This window comes from Diuraphis noxia, unplaced genomic scaffold, assembly GCF_037042655.1.
Source record: "Diuraphis noxia isolate RWA-SAM2 unplaced genomic scaffold, SU_Dnox_SAM2 contig0001, whole genome shotgun sequence".
Lineage (NCBI taxonomy): Eukaryota > Metazoa > Arthropoda > Insecta > Hemiptera > Aphididae > Diuraphis > Diuraphis noxia.
This window is the reverse complement of record NW_028301711.1, coordinates 17553709-17566585: the sequence shown is the minus strand read 5'-3', so window position 1 is coordinate 17566585 and position 12877 is coordinate 17553709. Positions and strand designations below refer to the sequence as shown.

General features: G+C 32.3%; 1 protein-coding gene across 1 annotated transcript; it reads right to left on the bottom strand.

The window, feature by feature from the left end:
* Positions 1–46: 46 nt before the first annotated feature.
* On the bottom strand, positions 47–2994 carry LOC149060050 (uncharacterized). The gene is made up of 2 exons (XM_089217651.1): positions 2562–2994; positions 47–2277 (listed from the first exon to the last, which is right to left on the bottom strand). Exon 2 carries the CDS (start codon positions 2140–2142, stop codon positions 205–207), a length of 1938 nt encoding a protein of 645 aa, XP_089073777.1. The 5' UTR covers positions 2143–2277; positions 2562–2994; the 3' UTR covers positions 47–204.
* Positions 2995–12877: the final 9883 nt, after the last annotated feature.

Sequence of the window (12877 nt, the reverse complement as noted above, 5' to 3'; positions counted from 1 at the left end):
TTTAGTAACATATTTATTTTATTTACATTAACTATCACGGGTTTTAAGAAATGTTATTTTTTAATAACTATAATGAGTTATAACAATAAGTCAATAACATATTGTATAAAGAACATAATATTATAATGTTTACTAGCTTTTAATAATATTAAATAGGGACTTAATAACAGTAATTGTACAATGAAAATGGACAGTAGTGCATAGTTAAATTTGCTTAATTGTATGTAGTATAGGATATGCGATCTGTAATTTCTGAGCATTATTTAAAACCATATATTTTTTAAAATTTGTGTTATTCAAATTTATGTGAACTAGTTCATTTGATAAATTGTTTACAATGGCTATCTGTAACTTTATACTATTAATTGGTTTAACAAAAAAAGGCTCAACACTACTAAAAAACTTAACAATAAGCACATTATCATGATTATTCCTACAAATGTTCTCAACTTTACAAATATGAAGTTGATTGTCTTTAATAAAACCAATATAACAATTAGCAATGGATTTAGTATCAATTTTAAAATCATCTATTATAACACATTTAAACTGAGGCCCCGTGCATTTATCAATAAGTGGTCCTTCATTGTGTGGCTTTCTAAATTCTAAGTTTTTTTTGGAAGTAGATATAAAATGTTTCCCATATAATTTCCCAAATTTATCAACAAAATATATTAACAGTTTTTCACAAAAATGTATCATCTCACTTTCAATGTTTGAAGTTAAAAGAATTCTAAAACATATATGCAAGCACATAAAATGGGAATAGCAATCTTCATTAAGCATGCCTTGCAACACTATAGGCCCAGAGTACAAAAGAAATAATCTAAACTCTGTGGCCTTCCATCTAGGTACTTCATTTAGACCCCTTGGAGATCTTGAAAAATCTGAAGTAATGAATGGTTTAAGCAGTAAAAGGTTGTTGGAAATAGTTAATACTTTTAAAGTTTCTAAACGAACTGACAAAGGTGCTTTTTTAATACTGCCCATCCATAATAAAATCAGTTTTTTCATAACTCCCAAGCACACAAGATGCATGTAATCTAACGGAAAATTAAAAATTATATCTAAATGAGGTATTTCAGTAATTAATGATACTGAATCAGTTATGTGATATTCATCATTTGAGCGATTCAAAAAATTACAATGTGTTCTTTTGTCAAAATTAATTCCAGGTGGAAAGCATACCCTATTTTCCAAATAAACACCCTCAATAGTACACCTCGAACAAGAAAAAAATCCAGTGTGCCCCTTAGTCTTCAATACAAAACTCCTGGCTGGAGCATCGCAGCAAAAGCCATTAACAACCACACGTTTCTTACCAAAATCAGTTATTAAGCCATTTTCTGATAATTCTTTAAGTTCATTTACCATGTCTTTTAAAAATATGTTACTATCTTTGGGTTTATCTTTTCCCCAATAAACACCAATTATAAATGTAGATGAATAACTAGAATCATTTTGAACATGTCCGAGAATCGGCCAAAATGTACTGCTTGAGCTTTTAGTAAGGGGAAGACCATCAATACCTATTAAAATTTTTATTTCTTCACATGTGTTATAACTTATAACGTTTCTTAACGAATTTAAGCCATTGGAAATACCAAAGTGATGGTATACTCCTGGTGGAACAGATTGAATTGAATTTAAATTATTGCAAGACAAATTGGTTTTTAAAATAGTTCTAGCATCTGAAGGAAAACTAACAAAACACTTATGAGATTTTAGAATTTTTAATAACGCGGACAAAGCTCTATTAGTAATATTATTACTGACTGCCCATTCGCTAAGTAAATTGAGCATTTTTTGTTTATCATCAGCAAACAAATGAAACTGCTTAGAAAATTCTTCTTCATCACTATCACTATCGGAAGTTAAATATACTTCAGTTTCGTCAACTAACGGTGGATGACTATCAAAAAATGAGACAATAGGTAATGGACAACTATTTATTGCTTCATTTGTATTATTGATAAGACTGTTAGTTGGGTAGGACTTTTCCTGAGAATATTCAAATTCATCACCTGTTTGAACTCTAGATGTGCTAGGTGGTTGATCTAAACTATATAAGTCATCAACCAATTCTACTTCCTCTAAATACCTACGGCGCTTGGTAGATTTAATTACAGGGGGATTAGACATAATTATAAAAAATTACTTAATAGGTACTTAGAGCAACAACAAATTATCATATACCTTACCCAAAAGGCAAAAACAACAAGAAAAACCAACAAACTTGCAATGGACACAGTAATATGAAAGTAACAACAAATGTATCTAAAACACCAAAAAGTAAGATTAAATTAGCAATTATCAATTTTAAATTTAAAGAGTTTTCTTAAATAATAAATTAACTATACAGGTATACCACAAAATTCATACTTATATAGGTATATTATATAGCATAGGCTGTATTGTAAGAAATACTTTAACAAAAGTATTTGAGTAAAATGTTAAATACTATAGGTACATACTACATTATAATAAATTATTAATATCGAAGTAAATAAATAACAACTATTAAAAAACGTATATTAACAACGTATTATGTAGGTACTTACTTTTCATATGATGTGATAGTCGATGGACGATGGTATAGGTGCGAACAATTTATCAGTAGTTTTTTAACAGTTTTAACTTTTAACTATGAAATTTATAGTGGAGACTGGAGACTGGAGACAGTAGACGAACACGGAGAACACGCTAGTACGCTACACGCGCGGTCATCAGTCATCAGTCGAGTGCGTAAATGCGTATTGCGTAATGCGTATATTCAATATTGTATAATGAAATGAATAATAATAGTCTAAACACTCTAAACAATTTTACATTTTTCCCAGAAAATATTATCGCGACAAAATAATCTAAAATACAGACAGTGCACACAACTTTTAATGAGACCGTAGAAACAACGTACAATGTTACTATATTATTATTACTGTACGATTACTGATTACGATAACAATAACGGCGACGCGCGACGCGCGACCAAAGCTGAAATTATAATCTTAAAATATCTATACGTACGACGGTTGACGATGGAAATCCCATTTTCAATAATACAATATTATATCGATTATTGTAAATGACCTTCGTTACCAGCGTCCCGGCATAATAAGTAATAACACACTACAAAACTAAAATATAGCAGTGGAATTTTTGGATTCAAAATTTCAATTTTAAAATGTATCTTCTTGTTATACTATCGATGTTTTTGATATTATAAATTATAAAGTTTTAGATGTAAAAAAATTAAATAATATTATAATATAGCAATAGCCATAATAGCAGTGGTGTAAAATTATAGGATGGAATAAGGAGATCTAAAAAATAAAAATATTGTATCATATATTAGAAACACATACCTACTACACAGTATACACATCACTATACATATTATTATTAGTATTTATGTATTTATAATTTATAGTACCTACACAGCTAGCTATATTATAATATAGTGGCTGTATAGTGTATAGCCTTGTGTATACTGTATACATTTATATATATATAATATAATATATATACCTATATCTGTACAAAATATAGAATATGGGACATGGGTTAACAAGTATAAAGTCTAATATATTATATAATATTATATAAGTAGGTACCTATATTATATTATTATATTATATTATGATTCTGTAAAAATGCTGTCTCGTCATAATATATTACACTCATTACTCATATGAATAATAATACATTTAACATATAATATTATAATATAATTAAATAATTTATATTTTCTTTGAAGTAAAAATATAAAATATAAAAAGAATAAAAGATATACTTACCCACATAACACGACTCATCGTCATCATACTCATCCATTATTGGATATATTATATAATTAGAGTGAATTGACCTGTTATTACATAGGTTTTGATATTTTATTCTTTTAAACTTATAGATTTACATTAATAAATAATAAGCGACAAGCCTACTAAGTACGAAAAGAAATTCAAAATAATAATTATTTAACGTTAAACGAACGTATACCAAATAGGAATCGTTGCAGGGTATAAGAAAAATCATGCACGTTTTTAAACTTTTTTCTATCCACATTACGGGCTAAATAATAGTCGTACACACTTCGACCATAGACCATTTTTTAATTGTCGTACACCAAAATACCAGGATCTCGAGTTTCGTAGTGATCGAACGAAAACTCAAAATCCAAAAAACACGTAACTACGTAATTTTCCAAGTACAATGAACACACGAAAAATCATAACTCTCGAACCGAAAGTTGGATTACCTCGATATTGGTACCCATCGATCCGGGGAAAAGTCTTCTATAACATCGGACTATAAACCGGCTCGTCGCGCCTAAAATCTAAGTGTCCGTGCTAAAAACCCGAAAAACTCTAATTTTGAACTTTCGAAGCCACAGAAGACGGGATAAAAACCGCTCCTACAGTCACGACACAAAACGTCGAATTTGATCACCGAACTCCAATCTACCCAAATCTCGAGTTTTAGATACGTCGTACAAAAACTAAACGTTTTCCAAAATAAACCTGGCGGGGGGTTGGAAACCCCCCGACTCCGGGAGTACGTTTTAGAGGGGCCTAAACCGAAACGTTTAGGGAAGAAACTGTACCCCTAAATTGAAACCAAGCCGAGGAATACCTAACTCAATAAAAGAGGGGGAACATTTTTGTACGTTGGTCGTCCCCGGCTGTAGCGCCTGTATGCCGTTTGCGAAATCGCTCCAAGAAGATGGCTGCGCAATGGTGGAATATGCGTTTAATACACAAACGCCATGAAAAATCTATAACTACGACTACGACGCGCGTATAATAATTAATATTTTACTTAAATTGTTTTTTTTTTTAACAATATTTAATAAATTATTAATTAACTATATTAAATAGTAATTGTAAATAAAATATTTTTTTTTTAATCGGCATACAATGAAAAAACAATTTAAAAAACCAATTTAGAATAAATGTTGTTTTTATAAAATTAAATAATTATTTAATTAAAAATGTAAATTACATATTGAAATTTAACATTTAATAAATCTCGAATTTTTATTGAAAATTAAATATAATAATTACAATGTTTATTAAATATTATTTAATGTTTTGATATTAACCTTAGAAAATAAAATAAACATTTATTATTGTATAAACATTTTTTTTTTACTATTTGAATTCCAATTAGAATCAAATATTTAAACAATATTTATGATTGACAAATGCTGTGTGGGTGTATAGTATTATAGCAGAAGCTCTTATTTTAGCATAAGGTTTTAGTTACAAGCAGAGACGGAGTGGCCCACCGGGATACCGGGAAAAATCCCAGTGGCCTGGAAGCTTAATGGCCCGTTTACTTAAAGTATAGATAGACAAGAAACATGAAAATAATGTAGAGTAAAGAGAGAATTTATCTATCTTTATACTTAAATAAATTTTCCTGGTCTGAATTTTTTTCAAGTACCCAAACATTTTAAAAATATTTTTCAGGAATAATTTAAGAAATATTTGTTTCTAAACGTTTTTAAAATATTTGAAGTACATGATTTTAGAAATATTATGACAAAATGTTTTGAAAATATATTACCAAAATATTGTGGAAATATTTTTTCGCCTGCCAAAAAATGTTTTCCAAATGTTTTGAAAATATTTTAAAATATTCTAACAACATTAATCAAATATTTTCATTTTTTGTATTAACATTTTCACAATATTTAAAAAATATTATTTTGCTATGTGGGTTGCTGTAGGCTGTAGGTACTACCATAAAACTAGTATTTTTTAATCCTAAGGTAAAAATTAAATTGGTTCATTTTTTATGGATAATATATAAGATTTAACTGTCATGATTTTTGCATCTAAGGAACTGGGTAAACCAGTAAAAAATTTTTCTATTTGATCGGGCTTCTTTGATAACGTCTTTAAAATTGAACAAATTATTTCATTAAGTACTAATTCAAAAAAAAATTTAGATGAATGTTTGGAATTGAGCCAATACAGCACCGAAGCAGCAAGGATGGCACAAATTACATTATCAGATATTCCTCAAGTGTTAATTCATGGAAGTACAACGTATGAGCTTCGTGGAGTGATAAGTTTTCGTCAAGGAAAAAGTAACTTACGAAATTCGATTGGCCATTATCAAGCCTATTTAAAGAGAGCTGGAGTAAATAATTGGGAACTTTATGATGATCTCCAGAAAAAACCCATTCCCATAAAATCCACATCAAAAGTGCCTTGTGAATTTTTATTTTATACCATTTAGTATGTTAATCAAATACAAATTTTTAATAAATTGACTCAAATGTTATTTATATGTTATTTATTTTAAATTAACTCAAATAAAGTGTAATACTTATAACCAATAAACAATTAGCATATATTATGTATATAACGGTAAAAAAAAATATATATATATTGGTATAGTCAAAATCACAGAATTCGCAAAATTTCTATAACGGGCCGAGCTGGCGCAACGGTGAAAACACGTAAACGGTTTTTTAACCATAAAAAATTGTCGTGCGAGTTCTGGCGACAGTCGTGCAAATTCATGCGAATGACGTGCTAAATATTGGTATATTTATGTATTCGATATCTATATTTTTTCTATTGGGCCGGGCTCATCAAATTTTGGATTTAACCGTTAAACCAATATCATGCAGATTCTAATTTTAGTCATGCTAATTACATGCTAAATATTGATGCAAAAATTTTCCAATATTTCGAAATGGGCCGGGCTGGCGCAACGTATTTTCCTTTACCGGAACGTGGGTATGGGCCCATTAAATCGATACTAATAACTTCCCATGGTTGTCGGGGGGTTCTGGGTTGCATTGGGTCATTAGGACGTGTGTTGAGTGGTTTTGTGCACGCGCATACGTGGCACGCACCGACATATAACCTTACGTCGTTCTTTTGACCTTTCCAATAGTAGAACCGCCCGCTACGTCTCTTTCCAGCCGGGGTGGCTGGATAAGACGTGATCGTGACACCTCCAAATTACGTGTTGTGCTTTGGCTTTTGGTATCACGATGAGCGCGTTAGGGCCGACGTTTACACGTAAGAGCCTGTCGGAAAAGACATAAGTGTCGATTCCCGTTTTGGCGTTCCTTGTGTTACGTGCTGGCCCGTCTATCTTGAGACCGGCGATGACGTCGCGTATCGTGGTGTCATCGGACTGCCACTGTTCTAACGTCGTTGCGGTGAGGGGAGTGTTGCCACTGTTGTGGTTTTCGAACATAGAGAAGATACGATCGGCCTCTGGGTCAACATTTGTCGTCGGAGTTGTTGGTGCTCCGACCAATTTTTCCTCGAGTTGCTCCTCGTCTACGAGTGGGCTGGGTGCCGGGTCGAGGGATAACAAATCTGGTGCTTCGTTATGTATTCCCGGGACGTTCACCGTACTAAAATCTAAATTAGCTAATTGTAGTGACCAACGTGTTAATTTAAAATTTTTGTCCTTGGCCCTATGTAACCACGTCAGCGCCGAGTTGTCGGTAAGGAGTTCAAATCGCCGGGTCTCTAGGTAGGGACGAAATTTATCGGTCGCCCATATTACAGCCAAGCACTCGCGTTCGACCGCGGCGTACCTTGTTTGTGTCTCGTTAAACTTTTTGCTCGCGTAGGACACTATGCGTCTTTCCTCAGGTCTGTCACCCCTTTGGAAAAGAACCGCACCCGCGCCTACTCGCTTGCGTCGGTTTGTAGACAGAACGGTTTGCTGTAATCGGGCGGGGAACATTTTGGTGATGTGACTAGCGCGTTTTTTATTGATTTGAACGCGCGTTGTTCAACATCTGTCCACCTCCACCTAACTCACTGTTTTAATAAATTTGTTAGGGGTGCCATGGTGTCCGCGTAGTTATCCACGAACTGGTTGTACCAGTTGCACACTCCCAAAAATTTTCGAACGTCCTTTACCTTACGTGGAACCGGAAAATTGTCGATGCAGACCAATTTTTCCGGTTGTTTTTCTATCCCTTCCGAATCTACAATGTGCCCCAAAAATGAAATTTCGCGTAAACCGATTTTACATTTTTTTGTGTTGCACGTTAGCCCAAACCTCTTAAGACGTTCAAAAACCTTGTCTAGGTGGTTTTGGTGTTCATACTCGTCCCGTGAAAATATTACTATATCGTCTAGGTATACTTGTACGAAATCATCTTGGTCCCCCTCATGACTTCGTTCATGAGTCTTACGAAGGTCATGGGACTATTCTTGAGACCGAAAGGTAGGACCCGGAACTGAAATAAGCCTCTACGCGTCTGGAAAGCAGTGTATTTTCGCGCATCTTTGTGTAGTGGTACTTGCCAGTAACCGCTCCTAAGATCGAGAATACTAAATACTTTTGCGCCCAGCATTTGCCTAATCATCTTGTTGAGATCTGGCATTGGGTACGCGTCGGACTAACGTAACTAATAAGCATACAATGTGCATTTACCATGAATAATTATCAAGATTCGTATAATTTTGTGTCCTATTTTCAATAGATAAATTAATAGCATCACTATTTTGAGTCGGGTAAGCCACGTGTTGGTCGCTTGTAGGATACACGTTTTGGTGATGGATTACATGATCAGTATTTGCATTGTAATTAACCGCGCCCACGTGCTGATTAGTTGGATGGGAGTCTTGATTTTTTTCATTTTCTTCAATTTGATCAATTTCTAAATTGCCGATAATATTTGAAATTTGTTGTTTCGCGATCGCTTGTCGCTTGGAGAAAATGTCTTCATAGTTTTTGCGTGGCTCAGCATGAGCATTTCAACAGCATCAAGTGAACCAGTAGTAACTTTTTGTTTCTTATTTAAATGTTCTATCACTTTATCAATATTAGAAACTGTTGTGTGATCTTTTTGCCTTTCTGTACGAATGCGAGTTGAAGAAGTAGAAGGATTGATTGGTTGTAAAGTTTCTGAAAAGCTACCATCCAACTGTTCTTCATGGTAACTAATTTAATTTTCATTGGACTTGTCTTCCACTATTTCTTCTCGTACATTTGACATAGTACTTTTATAATAATAAATTAAATTGTTTTAAATTATTCAAATTATTTTAATGTGTTAAAGAATAAAAATGTTTTTGAAATTTTTATTAAGTTTAGACTATAGATATTAATAATGTAAATTAATAAAGATTGATATATATGGATTTAAAATAAATCGTATACTGTCCTAAAGTATTTTAATAAAAATAAATACTTACTTAGCAAAATTTAAATGTGGTCTTAAGAACTCCAAAGATTTAGCCCAATTATATTTTTTATACTGGTCCAAGTGTTTTCCTTTCGATGCGCCTTCAGCTTGCCCAGTTATAGTTTTATTAGCTCTTAAATATTTTTGATACGAATCTCTCAAATTCTTCCATTTTAATTTTAATGTCTCTCCTATCATTACCACAGTAATTAATTTATTAATAGTTTTGTAATAATTATTATATTTATAGGAACACTGTAATATAATATGGTGTTAAATTTTAATTCAATGATATAACATCATTGTATACGAAAAACGATTCTGAGCGGAGACTGCAGTTTGTCTGTGTGTTTGGATATTTTTTGGTGTCGACAAAAAAATTTTGGGTCAAAAATCGTTAGTCATAATATTTTTTTATAGGTACCTAAGTGTTTAAAGTTCAAATTTTTACGAAATATGTCGACATTTTTTTTATTAGTATTTGAAGTTCAATAATGACATAAATTCTTTTAAATTATGAATATTTGCAAATATTTTGAAGTTATAATTTATAAAAAATTTCTATATACATATACCTACCTAAAAGTTGAAAATTTAATACAAGATTTTTACGAAATCCGATGTATAATATATACATTTATTTTATATATATACAGTATATACATATTTTTTTGACTACCTATCACGTAGATACACAGTCACAAGAAAAAGAAAAATTAAAAAAAATAACACACATAGGTAATTTTAAAATCAATAGATTCATCGCTTTGTTACGCTCAGAATCTAAAATAATAGTAATTAGGTAATAATTAAAATAAAATTATATTAAATAAATACAAATTTTATTAATAAAATTATCAAATGATTTTTAATAGAAAACAATCTTTAAAAACAAACTATTAATTATAATTCATAAACATACTAACATTATTGATACATTTTAGGTATTTTGCAACTAGTGATTCTTATTCAACAATAGGCCATAGTTTTCGTGTCGGTTTCTCTACTGTGAGTAAAATAGTTGTGGAGGTTAGTGAAGCTATTATAAAAATAGTGGGTCCAATGTTTTTACCAGAACCTACCACTGCAGTTTGGAAAGAATCAGCTAAGGGATTTTATGAAAAATGGCAATTTCCTAACTGCATAGGAAGTGTTGACGGGAAACACGTAACAATTAAATGCCCAAAAAACAGTGGAACACGAAATTATTGTTACTTAAAAATGTTTTCACTTGTTTTAATGGCAATAGTTGATCCAGACTACAAATTTATTTGTATCGATGTTGGTGGCTACGGCCGAAATTCAGATGGTGGAATTTTAGAAGAATCTGTAATGGGTAAGTGTCTGGAAGCTGGGACATTAAATGTTCCAAAACCTGTACCATTACCTGGACAAATAGAAGACACACGCATGGTTCTAATTGGTGATGAAGCATTTGCATTAAAAACATATTTAATGAAACCATTTCCACGTAGACAATCCAGAAGTAATACGAGATTGGATACTTATAATTATAGATTATGTAGAGCGAGACGAGTAGTTGAAAACGCATTTGGCATATTATCGAAAAAATGGCGAGTTTACAAAGGACCTATCGAACTTAAAGAAGAAACGACTATTAAAGTTATACTAGCAACCTGCATTTTGCACAATTATTTACGTGTAAAGAATTGTGACCTTAAATATATAGAGCTAGATGAGGATCAATCGGTAATTGGAGCTTTAGGGGAAGTTGATGTTAACAATATAGGAGAGGAACAAATGAAGCATTGCAAGTACGTGAACAGTTTGTTAATTTTTTTAACTAAGTAATTAATAATGTTGAATTATTTTAACTTATAGTAGGTACTTATATTATCTTATTACTTTTTGTATTATAATTTAGTTTTAATATTATAATAATTTGATAAATTGAAAACAATAATAAAATACAAACAAAAATTAATTGTTATAGCTAGCTATAATTTATTTATTTATTACGATAAATTAAAAATTAAAAATTACCTTTTTCGCAATTCATTTCTTGGCTTATAATATTATCCCAGATATGATCTTTTTTCCTTACATCCTTAAACTCTGGTAAGGTCATGTCGTACATTATTGGATAATTTTTTACAATTAGTATAAATTTTTCGGTAGTATTTTTTTTCGAGAGAGACATGTTTATAGTTAAAAAAAATCTGAAATATTCAGGTACTAAACTATAATAGTAATTGAAAATGCAAGTGACATGAACAGCTCACAGTAACAATCGCAAATGATCACAAATCACTGAACAATATTTATAATATACAATTTTTAATAAAATTACATAATATGTTTAAAAATAACATTTATTGAAAATAGACATTTAGATTTAATAACTGGCGTTCTTAGAATAGTAAATGAGTCTAGACGGTGTCTTTAATAATTATTAATTTTATATTATATTATTTCCTATTAATTATATTTTGCCTTTATACATTTATTATATACAAATACGTGAAATAATGTACTTATATAAAAACTTGTACACAAACATAAAATACCTATACCTACACACACACACAAACTTAGGTAATTAGGCCTGTTTCAAAATGACCACTTGACGTGTCACCATAGAAAATACACAGTGGCGCCACAAATCATATAGTATAGTTTAATACGATATGAAACAAAATGTATTTTTTAGTATATCAAGTATGTATTATATTATTAAGTGCTTATACAGTGGCATATTAATTAGGCCGCGCCATCGTGCCCTTTAAGGTATGTCCAAAATATGAGTGAAATAATTTTATTATGACATAAAAAAACCACTGAAAAATAAAATAAAATGTAGAACTGATTGAGATAACATAGGTAAAAAGAATAAATACCGCTGGCGGTGGCGGTAAAATTCGGGCATGCAGGCTGCGAATTAGTGCCTGATTTAGGGGGGTACCAGGTGACTAGTTACCCGGCCCCAATTTGGAGTGGCCCCAAAAGTTTTGCTAGTTTTATATATTATTATAATATTAATAAATGTATATGAGGCCTCTTTTTATTTAAATCCCCGGCCCAACAATTTTTAAATCAGGTTCATGATGCAGCGGTTTTCGAAATTACCGCTACACGAAATTCTACCGCGGCCGTTTTACCGCTGCCAGGGTGTGGACTATCATAAGAACACACGTGTTCTATTTTACCGCCACCGCCACCGCCACCGCTACCGCTGCAGTGTGTGGGCACCTAATAGTTGCTTCGAATTTTATGTCGAGCGCCCCTATTCTAGCTTCGAATGTGGAGGTGCCACTGGTTGTTGCAGTGTGACCGTCCGCCATTCGGACTTTGTTTGGTGGTCCGTGGGGGGTTGTTTTGCCGTATTTACGGGCTATTATCGGGTTTACGTAAGACTTTTGCGCCTGCGAATCTAATAGGGCTGTAACGAAGCCTGACGGAAATTCGAGTTCAACCGCGGGGGTCGGAATTTTGTCCAGGCGTGTTCGTGTACCGTTATTAGTCGTATTGTAATCGGTAGTGCGGGACAACTGGTTCTGAACCGCGACAGACTGTTTGGTAGTCGGCGTTAACCGCCATTACCACACTGTCCCTATCGGTTGCCACTGTGCCTATCCGATGCTCTACGCGCGCAGACTGACCTAATGCGGGGGTATGCGTGGTGTGTGTGTTCGCGTCCCCGTCACCTGTGTAGGTGAACACCCGTGTCTCTGTTGCCTT

Bases quoted from the DNA above. Each gene is read 5' to 3' on its own strand.
- LOC149060050 (XM_089217651.1), bottom strand. From the start codon at position 2,142: ATGTCTAATCCCCCTGTAATTAAATCTACCAAGCGCCGTAGGTATTTA.